General features: G+C 46.5%; 1 protein-coding gene across 1 annotated transcript in view; it reads right to left on the bottom strand.

Moving 5' to 3' along the window:
- The window catches only part of amn1 (antagonist of mitotic exit network 1 homolog (S. cerevisiae)), a 48,043-nt gene that overhangs the window by 8,842 nt on the left and 15,017 nt on the right, over positions 1-24,184 (bottom strand). Inside the window, exon 4 of the mRNA XM_086008624.1 lies at positions 14,172-14,389. Coding sequence (XP_085864750.1) covers positions 14,172-14,389 — 218 coding nt within the window. The remainder of the gene's footprint in view (positions 1-14,171; positions 14,390-24,184) is intronic.

Below are 24,184 nucleotides of genomic sequence, written 5' to 3'. Positions count from 1 at the left end.
TAACATCCATAGACATTCCCCTGTCGACTAATTTAGTTACCTCTTCAAAAAATTCAATCAGGTTTGTCAGGCATGACCTGCCTTTCACAAATCCTCTTTGGCCCCTTAAAAACTGAAAGCGATGATATTGTCAATGAGAATAAGGAAATGGCGCACAAGTTGAATAATTACTTTGCATCAGTATTTATAGTAGAAGAGGATAGCATGTCGGAAATCCCAAGGAAACTAATATTGAGACAGGGACTCTAAAATTAACGCAAGTAAAATAACAGTAATGAAGAAAATAATGGCACTAAAGAGTGAGAAATTCCCCAGGACCAGATGGTTTCCATCCCAGGGTTTTAAAGGAAGTAGGTGAGCACATTACAGATGCCCTAACTATAATCTTCCAAAGTTCTCTCGATTCAGGAGCCGTTCCTTTAGATTGGAAAATTGCACGTCACTCCGCTTTTTAAGAATGGCGAGAGGGGGAAACCAGGGAATTATAGGCCAGTGAGCTTAACATCTGTTGTCGGGAAATTGCCAGAGTCTATAATTAAGGATATGGTGACTGAACACCTCGAAAATTTTCAGAGAGAGCCAGCATGGATTTGTGAAAGATAAGTTATGCCTGACAAACCTGATTGAATTTTTTGAGGAGGTGACTAAAGTAGGGGACAGGGGAATGTCTATGGATGTTATTTATATGGGCATCCAGAAGGCATTTGATAAAGTCCCACATAAGAGACTGTTAACTAAAGGGAGAAGCCCACAGAATTGAGAGCAAATTATTGACTTGGCTAGGAAATTAGCTGAGCGGCAGGAGACAGGCAGTAGGGATAATGGGCAGGTACTCTAGTTGGCTGGATGTGACCCGCAGGGATCTGTATTGGGTCCTCAACTATTCACAATATTTATTAACGACTTAAATGATGGCATAGAAAGTCATATATCCAAATTTGCTGAGGACACAAAGATAGGCGGCATTGTAGATGAAGGCATAAAATTACTCTTCTTAGGCAGTCCCTTGGAACCGAGGATGACTTGCTTCCACACCTGTCACAGGTGGGGCAGACGGTGGTTGAAGGGGCAGTTGGGTGGGGTGCTTAGGTTGACGTGCGCTCCTTGCACTGCCTGTGCTTGGCTTCCGCTTGCTCCCAGCGAAGAGACTCGAGGTGTTCGGCGCCTTCCCGGATGCTTCTCCTCCACTTTGTACGGTCTTGGGCCAGGGATTTCCAGGTGTCGGTGGAGATGTTGCACTTTTTCAAGGAGGCTTTGAGGGTGTCCTTGAAGCGCTTCCTCTGCCCACCTGGGGCTCTCTTGCCGTGTCAGAGCTCCGAGTAGAGCGCTTGTTTTGGGAGTCTCGTATCGGGCATGTGGACGAAGTGGCCTGTCCATCGGAGCTGATCGAAGGTGGTCAGAGCTTCGATGCTGGGGATGTTGGCCTGAGCGAGAACACCGACGTTGGTGCACCTATCCTACCAATGGATTTGCAGCGTTGGTGGTACCTCTCTAGTGCTTTCAGGTGTCTGCTGTACATGGTCCATGTCTCTGAAGCATACAGGAGGGCGGGTATCACTACTGCTCTGTAGACTATGAGCTTAGTGCTGGGTTTGAGGTCCTGGTCTTCAAACACTCTCTTCCTCAGGTGACCGAAGGCTGCACTGGCACACTGAAGGCGGTGTTGGACTTAGTCATCGACCTCTGCCCTTATTGACAGTAGGCTCCCGAGGTATGGAAAGTGGTCCATGTTGTCCAAGGTCTCGTCGTGGATTTTGATAATCGGGGGGCAGTACTGTGTGGCGGGGGCAGGTTGGTAGAGGACCTTAGTCTTACGTATGTTTAGTGTAAGGCCCATGCTCTCGTACGCTTCGGTGAAGGTGTTGATGATGATTTGGAGTTCGCCCAATGAGTGTGTGCAGACGCAAGCGTCGTCTGCATACTGTAATTCGATGACAGAGGATGGGACGACCTTGGATCTGGACTGGAGGCGACGGAGGTTGAACAGTTTCCCGTTTGTTCTGTAGATTAGCTCCACTCCAGTGGGGAGCTTACTGAGGGCGAGATGGAGCATTGCAGCAAGGAAGATCGAGAAGTACGTTGGTGCAATGACACAGGCTCGCTTGATCCCGGTCCGTACGTGAATTGGGTCTGTGGTGGATCCGTTGGTTAGGATCACTGCTTGCATGTCGTCGTGAAGCAGGTGGAAGATGGTGACAAACTTTTGAGGGCAGTCGAATTTGAGGAAGACACTCATAACTGAGCAGTTATGGGCACCAAATCTTAGGAAGGATATATTGGCCTTGGAGGGAGTGCAGTGTAGGTTTACCAGAATGATACCCAGACTTCAAGGGTTAAGTTACGAGGAGAGATTACACAAACTAGGGCTGTATTCCCTAGAATTTAGAAGGTTAAGGGGTGATCTGATTGAAGTTTTCAAGATATTAAGGGGAACAGATAGGATAGACAGAGAGAAACTATTTCCACTGGTTGGGGATTCTAGGACTAGGGAGCATAGTCTGAAAATTAGAGCCAGACCTTTCAGGAGTGAATTCAGGAAACACTTCTACACACAAAGGGCGGTAGAAGTTTGGAACGCTCTTCCGCAAACAGCAATTTATGCTAGATCAATTGTTAATTTTAAATTTGGAGATCGATAGCTTTTTGTTAACCAAAGGCATTAAGGGATATGGGCTAAAGGCAGGTATATGGAGTTAGGTCACAGGTCAGCCATGATCTCATTGAATGGCGGAACAGGCTCGAAGGGCTCAATGGCCTACTCCTGTTCCCATGTTCCTAGGTCCTAGGAGAGGTAGAGAGGCGGAGAGGTTTAGGGAGGGAATTCCAGAGTTTAGGGCCCAGGCAGCTAAAAGCATGGCCGCCCACGGTGGAGCGATTAAAATCGGTGATGCACAAGAGACCAGAATTGGGAGAGCGCAGAAATCTTGGAGGGTTGTAGGGCTGGAGGAGGTTACAGAAATAGGGGCAGGCAAGGCCATGGAGGGATTTGAAAACAAGGATGAGGATTTTATAAGTCTTTTGTTATCAGCTCGTCAGTTTCCTCCTTCTGCGTAGCTGTTTTTCGCATTGAAAGAACTCAACGTACAGGCAGCAAAGTTACAACTTTCCTTTCAATGAATTTCATAACACAGCTTTAACAGTTTCACAGCACGTTTTTCATAAAGTGTAAGACCACAGAGCTTATGGATCCATTGACTCACGCAACTTTCTGCTGTATTACTTTTACAAGTTTTAGGCTCCGCTTTAAATATTCAGATACAGTGGTAATGGTCCCTCCCGTAAGTGGTCCAAGCATCTTACGTTCAAGATTGTGCCCAAACTGTCCAATTTCTAATTGCACAATAGCTTAACCTGGGGTCTAACAGTAGGATCCCTCATGATCAGAATTGGTAGTTATGCGTTTTGCATGTCGCTCCCCGATCTTTTTGAAGTTGGACTGATGAACAATTAGTGAGATGTTGAGCTGCTTTATTGTAGACAGCAAGTGAATGTAGATCAATGGTTATAATCAGTTCTCACCTAGATTCAACTAACTACAGAACCCGACTTGAGAAGAAAATAAAAAACATACATCACACTATCCTCCTTAATAGTCAGCTCACAACTTTTAATCAGCAGCAGCCTGATTCTGATCAGCTCGGAGCTTCGGATGAGCGAGTTATCCTTCTCTCGGTCAGGCTTTCTCCCCAGACCCAGCTAGCTGACGCACTCCCATTTTTCCCCCTTGTCCTTTCTCTGCTTGTGGGAAGGATATCCTCCCGACTCCTTCCCCGATCAGTGATTCGCCAGTAGGCCTGCCAACAAAACTGGCTCTTTCCTCTCCCTTTGAGATGTCAGATTAAAGAAACCATCTTCTGCTATACTCGGAAATAGACATGAACCATCCTGGCTTAAAGGATCTAGGATGAGGCAACGGACTCTCGTTTTCTATATTTGAGATGGACCGTGAGCTGCGACATTCCACAAACTGGCTTATCTAGCTTTAATACACATCTTCAATGCCCGTAGCTTGTGATTTTTTAAAACCTGTGCTAATTCACTTTGTTTTAAAACACAAAAATTAACCATTACTCCTTCCCAAATCATTTCCGAGTTTTGATCTCAGTCCAGGCATCAGTGGCCCCTACTGATAAGTCCTTGTTTATGAATATCCAGTCAGAACCAGATCAAACTCAGTTGTGATGCCCTACCCATGGTCAAATAGCCTGCTGTCACTAACCATCTAGGCTCATGCACGGATAAGAGCAAAGTACCAGAGGGCTACCTGTGCCCATGGAACCATACCAACAACAGTCAGCAGCTTTAAAGTACCAGAGGGCTACCTGTGCCCATGGAACCATACCAACAACAGTCAGCAGCTTTAAAGTACCAGAGGGCTACCTGTGCCCATGGAACCATACCAACAACAGTCAGCAGCTTTAAAGGGGGGGGGGGGGGGGGAAGAAAAAAAATCCCAAAATTGTGAGGGAATCACAAAACGGTATTTTTTAAACAAAAAGCACGTTGAGCAACAAGTTGTGGTTAGTGATGTAATTTCTATTGCTTAGTGACATTCTGGTGAAACTGGAAAAAACTAGCAATGAAGCGGACAGTGATGGACTGAATGTCTCACAGACACAGAACTGGATCTTCCACATGAAACTTTCAAATTACTACTGCGTTTGAAGAAGATTACATGAGCTGGATCAGACCTCCGTTTTGGAGAGCTATTGTGACCATTATCTCATTAGTTCCACTAGTTAAACTGTAGCCAGTTCGAGTCATTGTCAGGTTGGTGAGCATCTGTCCATAAAGGTAGTGCAGGGGTCCCCTGTGGCCATCCCCCTCTCAAACAGATATACCGTTTTGGATATTGTTGAGGGAGATGGCTAATCGGGGGAAGGCAGCAGCAGCCAACTTCCTGGCACTATGGGTGGTTCTGCTTCACAGGACGGGAGGAAAAAGAGCAGGAGAGCTATAGTGATAGGGGATTCTATTGTAAGGGGAATAGATAGGCGTTTCTGCAGCTGCAAACGAGACTCCAGGATGGTATGTTGCCTCCCTGGTGCAAGGGTCAAGGATGTTTCAGGGTGGCTGCAGGGCGTTCTGGAGGTGGAAGGGTGAACAGCCAGTTGTCGTGGTGCATATAGGTACCAACGATATAGGTAAAAAACAAGATGAGGTCCTAAAAGCTGAATATAGCGAGTTAGGAGGTAAATTTAAAAATAGGACCTCAAAAGGTAGTAATCTCAGGATTGCTACCAGTGCCACGTGCTAAGAGTAGAAATAGAAGGATATTTCAGATGAATACGTGGCTAGAGGAATGGTGCAAGGGGGAGGGATTCAAATTCCTGGGACATTGGAACCGGTTCTGGGGGAGGTGGGACGTTTTGCACCTGGGCAGGACCGGGATTGATGTCCTAGGCGAGTGTTTGCTAGTGCTGTTGGGGAGGGTTTAAACTAAAATGGCAGGGGTTGGGAACCTGAGCAAGGGGACAGAGGAAAGGGAAGCAAGGATAGAAGCAAAAGACAGGAAGGAGAAAAGCAAAAGTGGCAGTCAGAAAAATCAAGGGTGTAAATCAAACATGGCCACAATAAATAATAATTCTAAAAGGTCTAAGAGTGTTAAAAAAACAAGCCTGAAGGCTTTGTGTCTTAATGCGAGGAGCATTCGTAATAAGGTGGATGAATTAGCTGCGCAAATAAATGTAAATGGATATGATATAATTGGTATTACGGAGACATGGCTCCAGGGTGACCAAGGCTGGGAATTCAACATCTAGGGGTATTCAATATTCAGGAAAAACAGGCAAAAATGAAAAGGAGGTGGGGTAGCATTGCTGGTTAAAGAGATTAACACAATAGTAAGGAAAGATATTAGCTCTGATGATGTGGAATCTGTATGGGTAGAGCTGAGAAATACCAGGGGGCAGAACACATTAGTGGGAGTTGTATACAGACCCCAAAAACAGTAATGCTGAGGTTGGGGTAGGCATTAAACGGGAAATTAGAGACACGTGCAATAAGGGCACAGCAGTCATCATGGCTGACTTTAATCTACATATAGACTGGGCTAACCAAATTAGTAACAATACTGTGGAGGAGGAATTCCTAGAGTGTATACGGGATGGTTTCCTGGATCAATATGTCAAGGAACCAACTAGAGATCAGGCCATCTTAGACTGGGTATTATGTAATGAGAAAGGATTAATTAGCAATCTTGTTGTGCGAGGCCCCTTGGGGCGGAGCAATCATAATATGATCGAATTCTTCATTAAGATGGAGAGTGAAGTATTTGACTGAGAGACTAGGGTCCTGAATTTAAATAAAGGAAACTACGATGGTATGAGGCACGAGTTGGCTAGGATGGATTGGGGAACGTTACTTAAAGGGTTAACGGTGGATAGGCAATGGCAAACATTTAAAGATCGCATGGATGAACTACAGAATTTGTTCATCCCTGTTGGCATAAAAATAAAACAAAAAAGGTGACTCAACCGTGGCTAACAAGGGAAATTAGGGATAGCATAAGATCCAAGGAGAGGACATATAAATTGGCCAGAAAAACCAGCAAACATGAGGATTGAGAGCAGTTTAGGATTCAGCAAAGGAGGACAAAGGGATTAATTAAGAGGGGGAAAATAGAGTATGAGAGTAAGCTTGTAGGGAACATAAAAACTGACTGTAAAAGCTTTTATAGATATGTGAAGAGAAAAAGATTGGTGAAGTCAAGCATAGGTCCCTTGCAGTCAGAATCTGGGAATTTATAATGGGGAACAAAGGAATGACAGACCAATTAAATATATACTTTGGTTCTGTCTTCACAAAGGAGGACACAAATAACCTCCCAGAGATGTCGGGGAACATAGGGTCTAAGGAGAGGGAGGAATTGAATGAAATCAGTATTTGTAGGGAAATGGTTAGGGAAATTGACAGGATTGAAGGCCGATAAATCCCCAGGGCCTGATAATCTACATCCTAGCGTACTGAAGGAAGTGGCCCTAGAAATAGTAGATGCATTGCTGGTCATCTTCCAGAACTCGATAGACTCTGAACAGTTCCCATGGATTGGAGGGTGATATACCTATCAATTCATTCCATGAAAAGCGACGAGTTAAGATAGTAACTATAGGTTTTTATTGGCTAAATAACAGAGCCCACCCTCATGGGTGATCGGTTCCAACAAGGAAGAATACTAGCCAATCAGTCACCTTTATACCTGGGCAAGCAGGCGGAGCCATGGGCGGAGTCAGTTGAGGTATGCCTAGGTATAACACCGTGCGTGGCAAGAGGTAACCTTGTGTAGTGATAACAACAGTGTAAACAGTGATAACAACAGTGTAACAATAGTGAACGGTTGTGAACGATAACAGTGGTTTACCACAGAGGGTAGCTAATGTAACCCCACTATTTAAAAAAGGTGGTAGAGAGAAAACGGGGAATTATAGACCAGTAAGCCCGACATCGGTAGTGGGGAAAATGCTAGAGTCCATTATAAGAGATGTAATAGCAGAGCACTTGGAAAACAGTGACAGGATCGGACAAAGTCAACATGGGTTTACAAAAGGTAAATCGTGCTTGACTAATCTACTGGAATTTTTTGAAGATGTAACTGGTAGAATAGATAAGGGAGAACCAGTGGCTGTGGTGTATTTGGACTTTCAGAAGGCTTTTGATAAGGTCCCGCATAAGAGATTAGTGTGCAAAGTTAAAGTACATGGGATTGGGGGTAAGGTACTGACTTGGATAGAGAACTGGTTGGCAGACAGGAAGCAAAGAGTTGGAATAAACGGATCTTTTTCCAAGTGGCAGGCAGTGACTAGTGGGATACCACAGGGATTGGTCCTAGGACCGCAGATATTCACAATATATATTAATGATCTAGACGAGGGAACTAGATGTAATATCTCCAAGTTTGCAGACGACACAAAGCTGGGTGGGCGTGTGTGCTGTGAGGAGGATGCAGAGAAACTCCAGTATAATTTGGACAGGTTGGGTGATTGGGCAGATGCAGTATAATGTGGATAAATGTGAGGTTATCCACTTTGGTGGCAAAAACAGGAAGGCAGATTATTATCTGAACGGCAATAGATTGAGAAAAGGGGAAGTGCAACGAGACCTGGGTGTCCTTGTGCACCAGTCGCTGAAGGTAAGCATGCAGGTGCAGCATGCGGTTAAGGCAAATGGTATGTTGGCCTTCATAGCGAGAGGATTCACGTACAGGAGCAAGGATGTCTTGCTGCAGTTGTACAGGGCCTTGGTGAGACCACACCTTGAGTATTGTGTGCAGTTTTGGTCGTCTTATCTGAGGAAGGATATTCTTGCCATGGAGAGAGTGCAGCGAAGATTCAACAGACTGATACCTGGGATGGCAGGAATGATGTATGAGGAGAGATTGGGTCGATTTGGCTTGTATTCACTAGAGTTTAGAAGAATGAGAGGGGATCTCATTGAAACTTATAAAATTCGAACAGGACTAGACAGACTAGATGCAGGAAGGATGTTCCCGATGGCGGGGGAGTCCAGAACCAGGGGTCACAGTCTAAAGATAAGGGGTAAGCCATTTAGGACTGAGATGAGGAGGAATTTCTTCACCCAGAGTGGTGAACCTGTGGAATTCTCTACCAAAGGCGGCAGTAGAGGCCAATTCATTAAATATATTCAAGAAGGAGTTAGATATATTTCTTAAGGCTAAAGGGATCAAGGGATATGGGGAGAAAGCAGGGACAGGGTACTGAATTTGGATGATCAGCCATGATCTCATTAAATGGCGGAACAGGCTCAAGGGGCCGAATGGCCTACTCCTGCTCCTATCTTCTATGTTTCTATGTGGGCAAGGGGCTAACAGCAGATGGGTGCAGTCGGTCTCAGGTGCTGCCTGGGAGCCCTCCATTTCTCCGCCTCCAAAAAAACTTAACTAAAGGGGAATTCCCATTGTTTCAGTAACACAGACATACCAATAAAATGGCAGTGCCAGTGCACTTAGCACAATTTCTCCAGAACAGCTAGGTGAAAATAGGGAAGAACAAGAAAAGCGAGATAAAGGCTCAGAAACAGTCTCAAAGTGCTGCCACAAATCCTGCAATAAGGCTTTTTAAACGCATCCCAAGTGAGAAAACAGACAACTCTGCCGAAAACCGGGAATCAAATTCCAGACATCCTAGTCTGTACGATTTGAGACTAACATTTTTATTCATTAGAGAATAGATTGCCAGGCTGACGTGTGTGTCACAAGCTTGGTCTCGAGGGAGCGGAACTGGTGCTGGGTTTTCTGGGGCATCCTAATTTTTTTGTTTGCAAAAGTCAATCAAAGTTATTGTTTGACAGCAAATTTTCTACTAGTACATAAGAAATAGGAGCAGGAGTAGGCCAATCGGCCCCTCGAGCCTGCTCTGCCATTCAATAAGATCATGGCTGATCTGATCCTAACCGCCAATCTACTATCACAGAACCATCTCCTGAATCTAACAGAATTAGACACACGAAATAGGAGCAGGATCAGGCTACACGGTCCCTGGGCCCGCTCCGATACCCACAGGGCCATGTCCGATCCGAACCTAGACTCATGTCCGAATTCCTGCCCGCTCCCCGTAACCCTTAATTCCCTTTACTTCTAGGAAACTGTCTATTTCTGTTTTAAATTTATGTAATGATGTAGCTTCTACAGCTTTTTGGGGCAGCATATTCCATGGACCTACCACCCTCTGAGTGAAGTAGTTCCTCCTCATCTCAGTTTTGAAAGAGCAGCCCCTTATTCTAAGACTATGCCCCCTAGTTCTAGTTTCACCCATCATCGGGAACATCCTCCCCGCATCCACCCAATCCAACCCCTTCACAATCTTATGTTTCAATAAGATCGCCTCTCATTCTTCTGAACTCCAATGAGTAGAGTCCCAATCTACTCAACCTCTCCTCATATGTCCATCCCCTCATCCCCGGGATTAACCGAGTGAACCTTCTTTGTACTGACTCGAGAGCAAGTATGTCTTTTCTTAAGTATGGACACCAAAACTGTATGCAGTATTCCAGGTGCGGTCTCACCAATACCTTGTACAACTGAAGCAATACCTCCCTATTTTTATATTCTATCCCCCTAGCAATGAAAGCCAACATTCCATTGGCCTTCTTAATCACTTGCTGCACCTGCATACTAACCTTTTGAGTTTCGTGCACCAGGACCCCCAGATCCCTTTGTACTTCAGTACTTTCCACTTTCTTGCCATTAAGATAATAACTTGCTCTACGATTTTTCCTGCCAAAGTGCATAACCTCACACTTTCCAGTATTGTATTCCATCTGCCAAATCTCTGCCCACTTACTTAGCCTATGTCCCCTTGCAGGTTTTTTATGACCTCCTCACTCACTACTTTCCCTCCCATCTTAGTATCATCTGCAAACTTTGATATGTTACACTCGGTCCCCTCCTCCAAATCGTTAATATAGATTGTAAAGAGTTGGGTACCCAGCACCGACCCCTGCGGAACACCACTAGTTACTGATTGCCATTCGGAGAATGAACCATTTATCCCAACTCTCTGCCTTCTGTTAGATAGCCAATCCTCTATCCATGCCAGAATATTACCCCCAATCCCGTGATTTTTTATCTTAAGCAATAATCTTTTGTGTGGCACCTTGTCAAATGCCTTTTGGAAGTCTAAATACACTACGTCCACTGGTTCCCCTTTACCCACCCTATATGTTACTTCCTCAAAGAACTCCAGCAAATTTGTCAAACATGACTTCCCCTTCATAAAACCATGCTGACTTTGTCCTATTAAATGATGATTATCCAAATGTCCTGTTACTCTCTCCTTAATAATGGACTCCAAAATTTTACCTACCACAGATGTTAGGCTAACCGGTCTATAGTTTCCAGCCTTCTGTCTACTGCCCTTTTTAAATAAGGGTGTTACATTAGCAGTTTTCCAGTCTGCCGGGACCTTTGCTGAGTCCAGGGAGTTTTGGAAAATTATTACCAATGCATCCACAATCCCTACCGCCACTTCCCTCAAGACCCTAGGATGTAAGCCATCAGGTCCAGGTGATTTATCCGCCTTGAGTCCCATTATTTTACCGAGTACCACTTCCTTAGTGATTTTGATTGTGTTTAGCTCCTCCCCCCCTATAGCCCCCTGTTTGTCCAGTGTTGGGATATTCTTAGTGTCCTCTACTGTAAAGACTGATGTAAAATATTCATTCAGTGTTTTTGCCATCTCCATATTTCCCACCATTAATTTCCCGGTCTCATCCTCTAAGGGACCAACATTTACTTTAGCCACCCTTTTTCTTTTTATATAACTATAAAAACTCTTACTATCTGTTTTTATATTTTTTGCTAATTTACTTTCATAATCTACCTTCCCTTTCTTAATCAATCTTTTTGTTATTTTTTGCTGTCTTTTAAAGTTTTCCCAATCCTCTATCCTCCCACTAGATTTGGCTACCTTATATGCCCTTGTTTTTAGTTGAATACTATCCTTAATTTCTTTACTTAGCCACGGATGGCTGTCTTTTCTTTTACACCCTTTTCTTCTCAGTGGAATATATATTTTTTGGAAGTTGTAAAATAACTCCTTAAATGTACACCACTGATCATGTATCGTCTTACCCTTTAATCTATTTTCCCAATCCACTCTACTCAATTCCGCTCTCATACCTTCATAGTCTCCTTTATTCAAGCTTAGCACGCTTGTTTGAGATCCAACCTTCTCACCCTCTAATTGAATATGGAATTCAACCATGTTATGGTCACTCATTCCAAGGGGATCCTTTACTAGGACATTTTTAATTAATCCTGTCTCGTTACACAGGACCAGATCTAAGTTTGCTTGCCCCCTGGTCAGTTCAGTTACATACTGCTCAAGAAACCCATCCCTAATACACTCAATGAACTCATCCTCAAGGCAGCCCTGCCCAATTTGATTTGTCCAATTAATATGATAGTTAAAATCCCCCATAATTATAGATGTTCCCTTATTACAAGCCTCAACTATTTCCTGATTGATACTCCGTCCAACAGAGTTGCAACTGTTCGGTATTTGCTTTTTGTTTAGCTGGACTTATTTATCTTGAAGCATTCCAGAAGATTACTATTTTTTAATGAGGTATATGTGTTTATATCATAATAGGACTGGTTAAAATATATATCCGAACAAAAGCATCACACAACCGAGGATTTCCAATTGAAAACTGCTGCTTCTGGAGCAATTAAGGGAACTCTGTAAACCTGTTTGTAACTACTTGCTACTATTCTTCCTAAATGTAAAGATGTCAGTTTGAAACTAAAAATGACTTAACATGTGTAAAAAAGCAGCTGTTTTTGAGGACCTAGAATTACGTTACCTGACTGGCACAATAAGAAGCTACTTTGATGCAGCACTTTTAATGTAAATAAATGCCCCAATGTGCTTCACAGGTGGACGTATGAAAAATAGACACTGCGTCTGGAAAGAAGAGATTAAGAAGGGTCTTACAGGATAGAAGTGGAAAGGCAGTATCTTAACTAATGTCTACCCGCTAATTTTCTCCCCATCTCTCCTGAAGGTGCTGACTCATGCTTTAGTACGGTTGCAGAGGCATCAGTCACCCTAGCTGAGTCCAGACAGTGACTGTTGTAGAAGTAATCAGAATAGGAGGGGGAAAAATAGAGACACAAATGAGGAAATAAAGCCTCCAAAACATGATTTGATCTTCAGGAAAGAGCAACATAAAAATCGAAACAAAACTTTCATTAGTTCATTCAGCAATAAAACAAGTTGTGTTCAACCCTACGGGCCTAGAGAAACTGACTGCGGGGGGTATTTCTCCAGAACAGTGACTCAATATAAAAGTACAGTGAATCATTACGTACAAAAGCAAAATACTGCGGATGCTGGAAATCTGAAATAAAAACAGAAAATGCTAGAAATACTCAGCAGGTCAGGCAGCATCTGTGGAGAGAGAGAAAGAGTTAACGTGTCAGGTCGATGACCCTTTGTCGGAACAGTGAATGCAGTGTATTTTATTCCTGCTAAGTTACACTACGCATAAAAATAAAGCATTTTAATTTGTAGGAACGACCTTTAGTTTCACTTGGTGAGGTAACTGTACTAAGTAGGTATCTATTTATTACTTTTCTTTGTCTTTAATTAAGGAACATGTTATGATTTTTATTCCTCTAAGGTGTTATATTGTTGTGAACTGGTTTAGTGGAATATTGATTTATTAATGATGATCTGGTAAGTGAACTTTATTCATCACACTATCAAATTAAATGGTTACAGACGTGACAAGGATTCTCAGATAGCTCAGCGGGTTACTACAGCGAGTAGCTGAACCATAATAAGCAGGATCCCTGCCGAGTCAGCTGGAGTGCCAGAGAGATGCTACAATTGGCCCCAGCGCCCACAAGTTAGGGAGGGCAACAACTGCCCAAAGATCTCCTGCTGAGTGCCATCCAGTGAGCCCTGCTGGAACTGCACGTATATCGAACATTGGGTGATAACAGGCTCAGGCTTGGCTATGCTATTCAGCCGCCTCCCCCATGGTTGACCAACTGGCACCCACCATCTAGGATCACACATGAAGAATGGCTATGTAGACGAAGTACTGGAGGACACCCAGCACCCATGGAACTATATGCTGACAAGAAGCCACTGCCTTTGGGAAAGAAGGGCGAGGGAGAAATCGGCAACAATGTACATTTCAACTGTGGAGCAAATAAGTATACAAACTGCATAATTTATTAGAAATCAAATAAGCCATTCAATTGCCCCCTGTGGCTCAGTGCATAATTGCATTAGTGCAACTTAGCCATACAGACTTTGCACACCCCTTGTTCAATTCTCCTGAGATAGCGGATTTCAGCTGAGGCACAACAGGCTTTGATATCCCTGGACTGGAGAGCAGAAAGAACAGCCAGAATTCCTGATTGCCGTCCCATTACTCCTGTGTGAAAGGTGCCTGTGCGGGCAGCATCAAGCACAGTTGCAATGGCCGCACAGCTGAACTGCCTGCTGGTATATGCCATGTAGAGACAGAGTGGTCACTTGGACCAGGTACCTGAGGACTACGTGAAACCAAACCAGCTCACCATCTACAGGACAGGAGGTACAAGAGGGAAAAAACCAGAAGGAAGATGGACAGAGAAAGCCACATACATTTTTTTCGAAGTAGCAACAAAAATGATTAATCTGCTCATATGATGACTGTACCTTGGTAGCTGAAAAATCGACACTGTGCAAAAACTTGCAGTTCTTCCCCAGTGCGTGTAAACTGGCATCTGTAACGGCCAAGCAGCCACTAATGTTCACTATTTGTAGCAGTCTACATTGTTGTGCGAGGGCTACAATCCCTTCATCCGAAACATTCCGGCATCTTCCGAGACACACTTCCGACAAGCGGGGACAGGACGAAGCAATAACTTTTAACCCTGCGGAAAGCCACACAATCAGAGGTTCATATTTCACAGTGGCACCACATTAATAACTCAGTGAAAAGTTGCAAGTCATTCAATTTAGATTAACAACAAACTTCATGGAATGTCAAACCACTACACAATAAGTCTTTACATATAGGGGCAGTAATTCCTCCCCAAACGCGTGAGTACGGAAGGGGTACTCACGCGTCTGGCCGGAGGAAATGCCGGTTTTCAGCATGCACAGCGCATGCGCTGAAAACCGGCATTTCCTCTCCTCTAACCCAAGAGGTGAAGGGGGCAGCGCGTGCGCTGTAGGGGGCAGTGCGTGCGTCTTGGATTTCCTCTGTTTTGGGGGATTTGCGCATGTGTAAAGGCCTCCGGTCTTTACGCTTGTAAAAAGCACACAAGTATTTATTTTTACAGGTAAGTGGTGTTTTAGTGCAATTTAGAAAAATTTTTTTCCACAGGTTTATTATTTTAAAGAATCGACAATAAGGTAAGTTTAGTTTTAGACCCTTTTCATTAAAAATTAATTTTTTTCAAAAATAAAATTGTTTAAATTATTTTTTTAAACTTATTTATACTTAATTTAATGATTGGGATGTTTTTTAAAATTTTATTTAAAGTTTAAGTAGTGTTTTGGGGTGCAGTACTTCTCATGAGTTTGACAGTTCTTACTCTCAAACTTATGAATGAAGTTTCCCCTCCCCTGATTGGCTGAACAGTGCTCACCTGATCCCAGCCGGCACATCGCACTAACTACGCCGCTGGGTCAGGTTAGCACAGCGCGCCGACATCAGAACCGGGCCACTGACAGGAAATCCACTGTGGGCCAGGTTTCAGATGTCGGCGCGCCGGGTAAGTGCACATCGGGGGCTTGCACGCGCGGCAAGCCCCCGACACCAAGTTCTGGGCCAAAGTCTATATTATCATTCATATGAAGGTTTCATTTTTGTTTGGTTGCTACTTGTGAGGAGGTGGGGTGGGTAGAAAGAAAGAAAAAGACTTGCATTTATACAGCGTCTTTCACGACCACCGGACGTCTCAAAGCGCTTTACAGTCAATGAAGTACTTTTGAAGTGTAGTCACTGTTGTAATGTAGGATACGCGGCAGTTAATTTGCACACAGCAAGCTCCCACAAACAGCAACGTGATAATGATCAGATAATCTGTTTTTGTTATGTTAGTTGAGGGGAAAATATTGGCCAGGACACCGGGGATAACTCCCCTGCTCTTCTTCAAAATAGTGCCATGGGATCTTTTACATCCACCTGAGAGCGCAGACGGGGCCTCGGTTTAACATCTCATCCGAAAGACGGCACCTCCGACAGTGCAGCACTCCCTCAGTACTGCACTGGAGTGTCAGCCTAGCTTTATGTGCTCAAGTCCCTGGAGTGGGACTTGAACCCACAACCTTCTGACTCAGAGGCTACCCACTGAGCCACAGCTGAAAGCAGGAGCCCGGATGGAGCAGAGTAATGGAGGCAGTGGAAATCAGGAGTCCAGACAAAATCCGGAAGTTAGGACACTGTCACTATTCACTTCACAATGTAAAATGTGATTCCCCCCCACCCCTCCACTTTCTACCCAATAAACCGGATAACAATCCATGACCCACACATAATGCCCCATCAGTCACTGCAACTCTATCCCAGAGTGTTTAGTTTGGCGCAGTGATTAGCAACGGTGTGGGTTCTTCCGGTTTTCGGTCAACCTGTGATGTCATCCTTCTGTACATGTGCCGAGCCACCTGATGACACCACTCAGCGTACGCTAAAAAGCTACAGCTCCGCTAGTGACATCACTTGTAATGACGTAACCCTCACCTGTTGTTCTTGAATCAAATGTGCCTCACTGAACCAACCTTGCAGCTCAAATTATATAACATGGACAATACTGTGAATTTGTCAAATTCAGCCTCAGAGAAACGACTACAGCACCCCGCATGATCATAGGCTCACATATTTGAAGGGGCCCATAAGTGGAGTGTTTTCAGAGTCAAAGAGAGGTGGGAAGCTGCTCAATGTGGAGGCCTCACTCCCCCAGCAAGCAGGAGTTTTTGCAGATCATGCTGATAGTGTGCCATGCGTGACTCCAGGTTCACACTGGCACAAACTGGTGTCACACAGCCCGGCTTACCAGACTGCAGTTACTTCACTCACTTGCTTGTCCATTTGGTTAGCCCTAAATCAGGGAACTAGGTACTGTGCTGCTCCTCTACCTGGCCACGGAACTAGTTTTGCGCCCCCTTACTGCGTTCTCTTCGTACCTTGGTACATAACACTTCCAACAATTGCCACCAACCTCTAGGTTGGCAAGGGCCAAAATTCTGTGAGAATCACTGTAAAGCCTTTACAATGGCAGCAGTCATTTCTAGACAAGGTGCAGGGAAACACTGCGATACTGCAGAGCGGGCACAACCTTATGATGCACAAGTCAGTTGGTTGTCTTTTGTATCCCTCAAAAGCTGCTGAATGCTTAGAGAAAAAAACATCTGAGCAGCCTGGTGCCTCCAGAAGGCCCGTTCCTACACCTAATCCGCCCATTCTGTCACAGCATCTTGTTTACTCAAGCAACAGCTTAGATCTTCCCATTCAGGGAGGCGGTATTACTGACAGAGAGCAGATAGTACTGGGTGGATCCCAGAACAGCAGTGAGCAGGAGGGGCTGGTAGGCAACTTTGATGAGACATCTGTCTCTCCCAGAGCTGACATAAGCAAGAGGCCCCAGCTGAGGATTTCAAGACCAATATCTCAGATGCCTAGGCTGTTAAAGAGCAATGATTCAGGAGCATTGGTCTCACATGCAGGCAGTGGAGACAGTCTCTTCTCTTATGGTGCTGATGATGGGACAATTGGAGGAATCCTGAACCCGCATCTGCAATGTCATGAGAAAGGCAGGACATGAAGTGAGGAAGATAGAAACATAGAAGAGAGGAGCAGGAGTAGGCCATTCGGCCCCTCGAGCCTGCTCCGCCATTCAATGAGATCATGGCTGATCATCCAAATTCAGTACCCGGTCCCTGCTTTCTCCCCATACCCCTTGATCCCTTTAGCCTTAAGAAATATATCCAAATCCTTCTTGAATATATTTAACTAGCTGAAGTGCCCGGCGGTGCCGAGGCTTTTTCGAGGGCATGTTGTTGTTGGAAGAGAGAGAGAGAGCGACTGGGGGGGGGGGGGGGGGGGAGAGAAGAGAGAGAGAGCGCGACTGGGGGGGGGGGGGAGAAAGAGAGAGAGCGACTGGGGGGTAGAGAGAGAGCGCGGGTGGGGGGAAGGGAGGGCGAGTGGGAGAAGGGGGGCGGGGGGAGGGGGGGCGGGGGGAGGGGGGGCGGGGGGAGGGGGGGGCGGGGGCGGGGGGGAAGGGGGGCGGGGGGAAGGGGGGGCGGGGGGAAGGGGGGCGGGGGGAAGGGCGGCGGGGGAAGGGCGGCGGGGGGAAGGGGGCGGGGGGAAGGGGGCGGGGGGAAGGGGGCGGGGGGAAGGGGGCGGGGGGGGGAAGGGGGCGGGGGGAAGGGGGGGCGGGGGAAGGGGGGGCGGGGGGGAAGGGGGGCGGGGGGAAGGGGGGCGGGGGAAGGGGGGCGGGGGAAGGGGGGCGGGGGAAGGGGGGCGGGGAAGGGGGGCGGGGGAAGGGGGCGGGGGAAGGGGGGCGGGGGGAAGGGGGGGCGGGGGAAGGGGCGGGGAAGGGGGCGGGAAGGGGGGCGGGGGAAGGGGGCGGGGGAAGGGGGGCGGGGAAGGGGGGCGGGGGAAGGGGGGGCGGGGGAAGGGGGGCGGGGGAAGGGGGGCGGGGGGAAGGGGGGGCGGGGGAAGGGGGGGCGGGGGGAAGGGGGGGCGGGGGGAAGGGGGGGGCGGGGGGAAGGGGGGGGCGGGGGGAAGGGGGGCGGGGGGAAGGGGGGCGGGGGGAAGGGGGGCGGGGGGAAGGGGGGCGGGGGGAAGGGGGGCGGGGGGAAGGGGGGGGCGGGGGGAAGGAGGAAGGGAGGACTTGAGGCTGAGAGACAGGCACGGCCACGCCTGGTTGCCGGGGTAACCCTGCCGCGCCGCCCCGCACTGCCGAGAGCCCAGCTCTCCGAGCCCCGCCCCCCCCCGGCCGAGAGCCGCGCTCTCCAAGGCCCGGCCCCCCCGGCCGAGAGCCGCGCTCTCCAAGGCCCGGCCCCCCCCGGCTGAGAGCCGCGCTCTCCAAGTCCCAGCCGGCCCGCACTCCCGTTGCCGGGGTAACCCGATCCGCACTCTCGAGAGCCCCGCCCCCCCCCCCCGCCCGAGCCGAGCGCGGAATAGAGTCTCACCTGCTCCTGCTGCGCGCGCACCCTGACCCTCGTGGCTGACGCCGTTGCCCCGGGTAACGTGACACGGGGGGGGGGGGGGGGGGCGGGGGAGTGGTGAGGAGCTTAGCAGCAGCCCAGTTACCTCGCTCGGGCCTGGCTGGGCAAGAAAGGCCCAGGCTTTCAGGCCTAAGAAAAAAACGGGCAAAGGTAGGAAAAAGAATGTTCAGGTTAGATAAAATATTTACAAATGAGTGATTTATTTTAAAAGAATTTAATAAATTGAATTTTATTTTGCTGGAAATGTGTATTTGAAAAGAAAGACGCAGAAAGCAGGAAAAAGAATGCAATCAAGATGGCGGTGACTCACCTCGGTTCAGAACGATAAGGCCCGCCCACACACGCACCGATTGGTCGACCGTCAGGTCACCAAAGCGTAGGATTGGTCAATCGTCCCGTCACTCGACCGTAGGAGGGCCTGGCCGCACGCGGCAGCAAGCCGCCGTACGATTGGTCGACCGAGGTCACTCTGTCGCTAATGAGCGGATAATGAGATGCTAATGAGCGGAATGTTGAAGGTTTTTGGAATACCGCGGGCGCGATTTTAGCCCGGCCGAAACGTAAATACGCTTAAAACCGTCTCGGAAGCGTAAGCTTTCTTTGGAGGTAACGCGCGCGTAGGTACGCCCTGTAACTTTCAAGCGCATAGCCCGCCAGACGCACAGGCGATGACAGACAGAATGACAGAATGACAGACAGAATGACAGAAGTACCGATTTATATATATAGATGTATGTATTGGCCTCTACTGCCTTCTGTGGTAGAGAATTCCACAGGTTCACCACTCTGGGTGAAGAAATTCCTCCTCATTTCTGTCCTAAATGGCCTACCCCTTATCCTTAGATTGTGACCCCTGGTTCTGGACTCCCCGACCATCGGGAACATCCTTCCTGCATCTAGTCTGTCCAGTCCTGTCAGAATTTTATAAGTTTCAATGAGATCCCTTCTCATTCTTCTAAACTCCAGCGAGTACAAGCCCAATCGACCCAATCTCTCCTCATACGTCATTCCTGCCATCCCAGGTATCAGCCTGGTGAATCTTCGCTGCACTCCTTCCATGGCAAGAACATCCTTCCTCAGATAAGGCGACCAAAACTGCACACAATACTCAAGATGTGGTCTCACCAAGGCCCTGTACAACTGCAGCAAGACATCCTTGTTCCTGTACTCAAACCCTCTCGCTACGAAGGCCAACATGCCATTTGCCTTCTTAAACGCCTGCTGCACCTGCATGCTTACCTTCAGCGACTGGTGCACAAGGACACCCAGGTCTCGTTGCACTTCCCCTTCTCCCAATCTATTGCCATTCAGATAATAATCTGCCTTCCTGTTTTTGCCACCAAAGTGGATAACCTCGCATTTATCCACGTCATATTGCATCTGCTATGCTTTTGCCCAATCACCCAACCTGTCCAAATCATCCTGGAGTTTCTCGGCATCCTCCTCACAGCACACACGCCCACCCAGCTTTGTGTCGTCTGCAAATTTGGAGATATTACATCTACAGGAGACTTTGGTTTATCCGGAGGTTATATGTCCGGAATACTCGATCTAATGGCAAAAATCAGGAGCCGTTTTCTATAAGTTTTTTTTAGTTCTCGTTGCTTTTTTTCCCTCAGTCAGGCACTGCAAGGTCTGTAGCTATAGCAACAGCTTCAGCTAGAGACGCTTGCAGCTGCAGCCGACTATTAAGCAACAGGGTTTGTTGATTCACACGGAGCTTTTCAGTTCCGTATCTCTCAACATTAACGCTGGTATGTCTGGCATTTTGATGGTACGGCACCAGCTCGGTCCCGTCAGTGCCGGATATCAGAAAGTTTCCTGTAGTTCCCTTGTCTAGATCATTAATATATATTGTGAATAGCTGGGGCCCAAGGACCGATCCCTGCGGGTACCCCACTAGTCACTGCTTGCCACTCGGAAAAAGACCCGTTTATTCCAACTCTTTGCTTTCTGTCTGCCAACCAGTTCTCTATCCAAGTCAATACCTTGCCCCCAATCCCATGTGCCTTAACTTTACACGCTAATCTCTTATGCGGGACCTTATCAAAAGCCTTCTGAAAGTTCAAATACACCACATCCACTGGTTCTCCCTTATCTATTTTACCAGTTACATCCTCAAAAAATTCCAGTAGATTAGTCAAGCACGATTTACCTTTTATAAATCCATGTTGACTTTGTCCGATCCTGTCACTGTTTTCCAAGTGCTCTGCTATTACATCTTTTATAATGGACTCTAGCATTTTCCGACTACCGATGTCAGGCTTACCGGTCTGTAATTCCCCGTTTTCTCTCTACCACCTTTTTTGAATAGTGGGGTAACATTAGCTACCCTCCAATCCATGGGTACTGTTCCAGATTCCATCGAATGCTGGAAGATGATCAGCAAAGCACCAACTATTTCTAGGGCCACTTCCTTAAGTACCCTAGGATGTAGATTATCAGGCCCTGGGGATTTATCGGCCTTCAATCCCATCAATTTCCCCAACACCATTTCCCTACAAATACCGATTTCTTTCAGTTCCTCCCTTTCATCAGACCCTATGTTCCCCGACATCTCTGGGAGGTTATTTGTGTCCTCCTTTGTGAAGACAGAACCAAAATATGTATTTAATTGGTCTGCCATTTCTTTGTTCCCCATTATAAATTCCCCTGATTCTGACTGCAAGGGACCTACGCTTGACTTCACCAATCTTTTTCTCTTCACATATCTATAAAAGCTTTTACAGTCAGTTTTTATGTTCCCTGCAAGCTTACTCTCATATTCTATTTTCCCTTTCTTAATTAATCCCTTTGTCCTCCTTTGTTGAATCCTAAACTGCTCCCAATCCTCAGGATTACTGCTTTTTCTGGCCAATTTATATGCCCTCTCCTTGGATCTTATGCTATTCCTAATTTCCCTGCGGACTCCATTATTTAAGACAGGTAGGAGTGATAAACTAGGAAATTATAGGCGCAAGAGTCTAACATCAGTTGTGGAGAAGTTACTAGAATCTGTTATTAGGGACAGAGTGACTGAGCACTTGGACAAATATTAGCTGATCAGAGAGTGCCAGCATGGTTTATCCAACGAACCTAGTTGAATTTTTTCAGGAAATAACAAACGTGGTAGATAAGGGAGTGTCTATGGATGTTATTTATATGGACTTCCAGAAGGCACCAACAAGTTTCCACATAAGAGACCCTTAACAAAAATAAAAGCGCATGGAATTGGAGGCAACCTAGTGGCTTGGCTTGGGAATTGGTTAGGAGGTAGGAGACAGAGAATAGGGATAATGGGAAAGTACTCAAATTGGCAGTTTGTAACTCGTGGTGTTCCCCAGGAATCTGTACTGGGGCCTCAGCTTTTCACTATATTTATAAATGACTTGGATGAAAGAATAGGGAGCTGTATATCTAAGTTTGCTGATGACACTAAGTTAAGTGGCACAGTAAATAGTGTAGATGGGAGCAGAAAGTTGCAAAGGGACATTGAGAGATTAAGTGAGTGGGCAAAACTGTGGCAGGTGGATGTTAATGTGGGAAGTGTGAGGTCATCCGCTCTGAACCCAAGGAAGATAGATCAGAGTATTTCTAAATGGTGAGAAGTTAGGAACTGTGGATGAGCACAGATTTAGGGGTCTAAGTACAGGAATAACTAAAAACTTGTAGACACGTACAAAAAATAATGTAAAAGGCGAATGGAATATTGGCCTTTATCTCAAGAGGGTGGAATACAAAGAGGTGGAAGTTATGTTACAGCTGTACAGAGCTCTGGTTAGGCCCCATCTGAAGTACTGCTTTCAGTTCTAGGCACCGCACCTCAGGAAGGATATATTGGCCATGGAGGGGGAACAGCGCAGATTCACCAGAATGATACCAGGGCTAAAAGGGTTAAATTATGAGAACAGGTTGTATAGACTAGGCTTGCATTCCCTTGAGTATAAAAGATTAAGGGGTGATCTAATTGAGGTGTTTAAGATGATTAAAGGATTTGACAGGGTAGATGGAGAGAAACGATTTCCTTTGGTGGGCGAGTTCAGATAAGGGGGCATAACTTTAAAATTAAAGCTAGGGCATTAAGGGATGATGTCAGAAAGCACTTTTTTCCACACAAAGGGTAGTGGAAATCTGGAACTCACACCCCCCCCCCCCCCCCCCAATAAAAAGCTATTCAGACTGGGTGTCAATTGAAAATTGAGACTGAGATGGATAGATTTTTATTAGGCAAGGGTAATTAAGGGATATGGAACCAAGGCAGGTAAATGGAGTTTAGATATATGTCAACCATCATCTAATTGAATGGCGGAACAGGCTCGAGAGGTTGAATGGCCTATTCGTGTTCAAATGTTCCTGTGGCATTCCAGGAGGTCAGTCAGACATTAAGAGGAGGGTAGAAGAGCTGTTGTTACTTCTATAATGGCAATATTTACTGCCCCTGTGTGTTTGAATTTAGCAATTGTCCCCGGCACCCTGTTCATTTGAATCCTGCAGGTGCGCTGACAACATAACAATCAGGACCACAGAGGGGTCCTGGGAAGGAAATCATGACAGAAATCAAGGTGGCCAGTTCTGGTGCAGAGTTTTGGCCGAGGGGCCCTGCCCCACTACATTTGCCAGACCACCACCTAGAAATGGGTGGTTTTCATAAGGAAAGTCCAGGCCTTTATACCAGAGGAAGTTGTGAACAGTCTGTTGCTCAGACTTGACTCCCTTGTGCAGTGCTGGTCACTGAGGCATAAGGGAGCTAGTGATGTGCAGTGGCTGGTGCAGAGAAAAGCCACAAGGAAGATCACTAGTGCAGGAGGAAACAACAGATTGAAATGTAGGAATATCAGGGAATCATTCATCATTCAGAGGGATCAACACTTGATTCAGGGCGAGCCAACTGGCCTTGCTCATCCATCGTTATCTTCTGATTTTTTTTGAATGAGGAAGAGAAGGAGCACTGGAAGGGGGATGAGCAGCATTCATAGATACACTTAACCCAAATGGTGGAGCAAAGTAGTAGGAATGAAGAGGAGGCACTGTGCAGTTTGTGTTGCCTGTAATTCCCAACAGCTATTGCTGTCTCAATTGTCCAGTACTGGATGCGCAGAAATTTTCTCCAATTAAATATTGGAAAGACTGAAGCCAATGTCCGCGCCACAAACTCCTATTCCCCAGCTGCTGACTCTATCCCTCTCCCTAGCATCTGTCTGAGACTGAACAAAGTCATCACCCCTCTCCTCAAAAATCAACCCTTGACCCCTCCGTCTTTGCAAACTACTACCCCATTTCCAACCTCCCTTTCCTCTCCAAAGTCCTTGAATGTGTTGTCGCCTCCCAAATCCATGCCCATCTTTCTCAGAACTCCATGTTTGAATCCCTCCAATCAGGTTTCTGCCCCGCCACAGTACCGAAACGGCTCTCATCAAAGTCACAAATGACATTCTTTGTGACTGTGACAAAGGTAAACTATCCCTCCTCGTCCTTCTCGACCTGTCTGCAGCCTGACACTGCTGACCACTCCA

This window comes from Somniosus microcephalus, chromosome 16, assembly GCF_052327205.1.
Source record: "Somniosus microcephalus isolate GS21.2 chromosome 16, FLI_Smic_1.0, whole genome shotgun sequence".
Taxonomy (NCBI): Eukaryota; Metazoa; Chordata; class Chondrichthyes; order Squaliformes; family Somniosidae; genus Somniosus; species Somniosus microcephalus.
The sequence above is the reverse complement of the archived record's forward strand: the minus strand, read 5'-3'. Positions and strand labels throughout refer to the sequence as shown.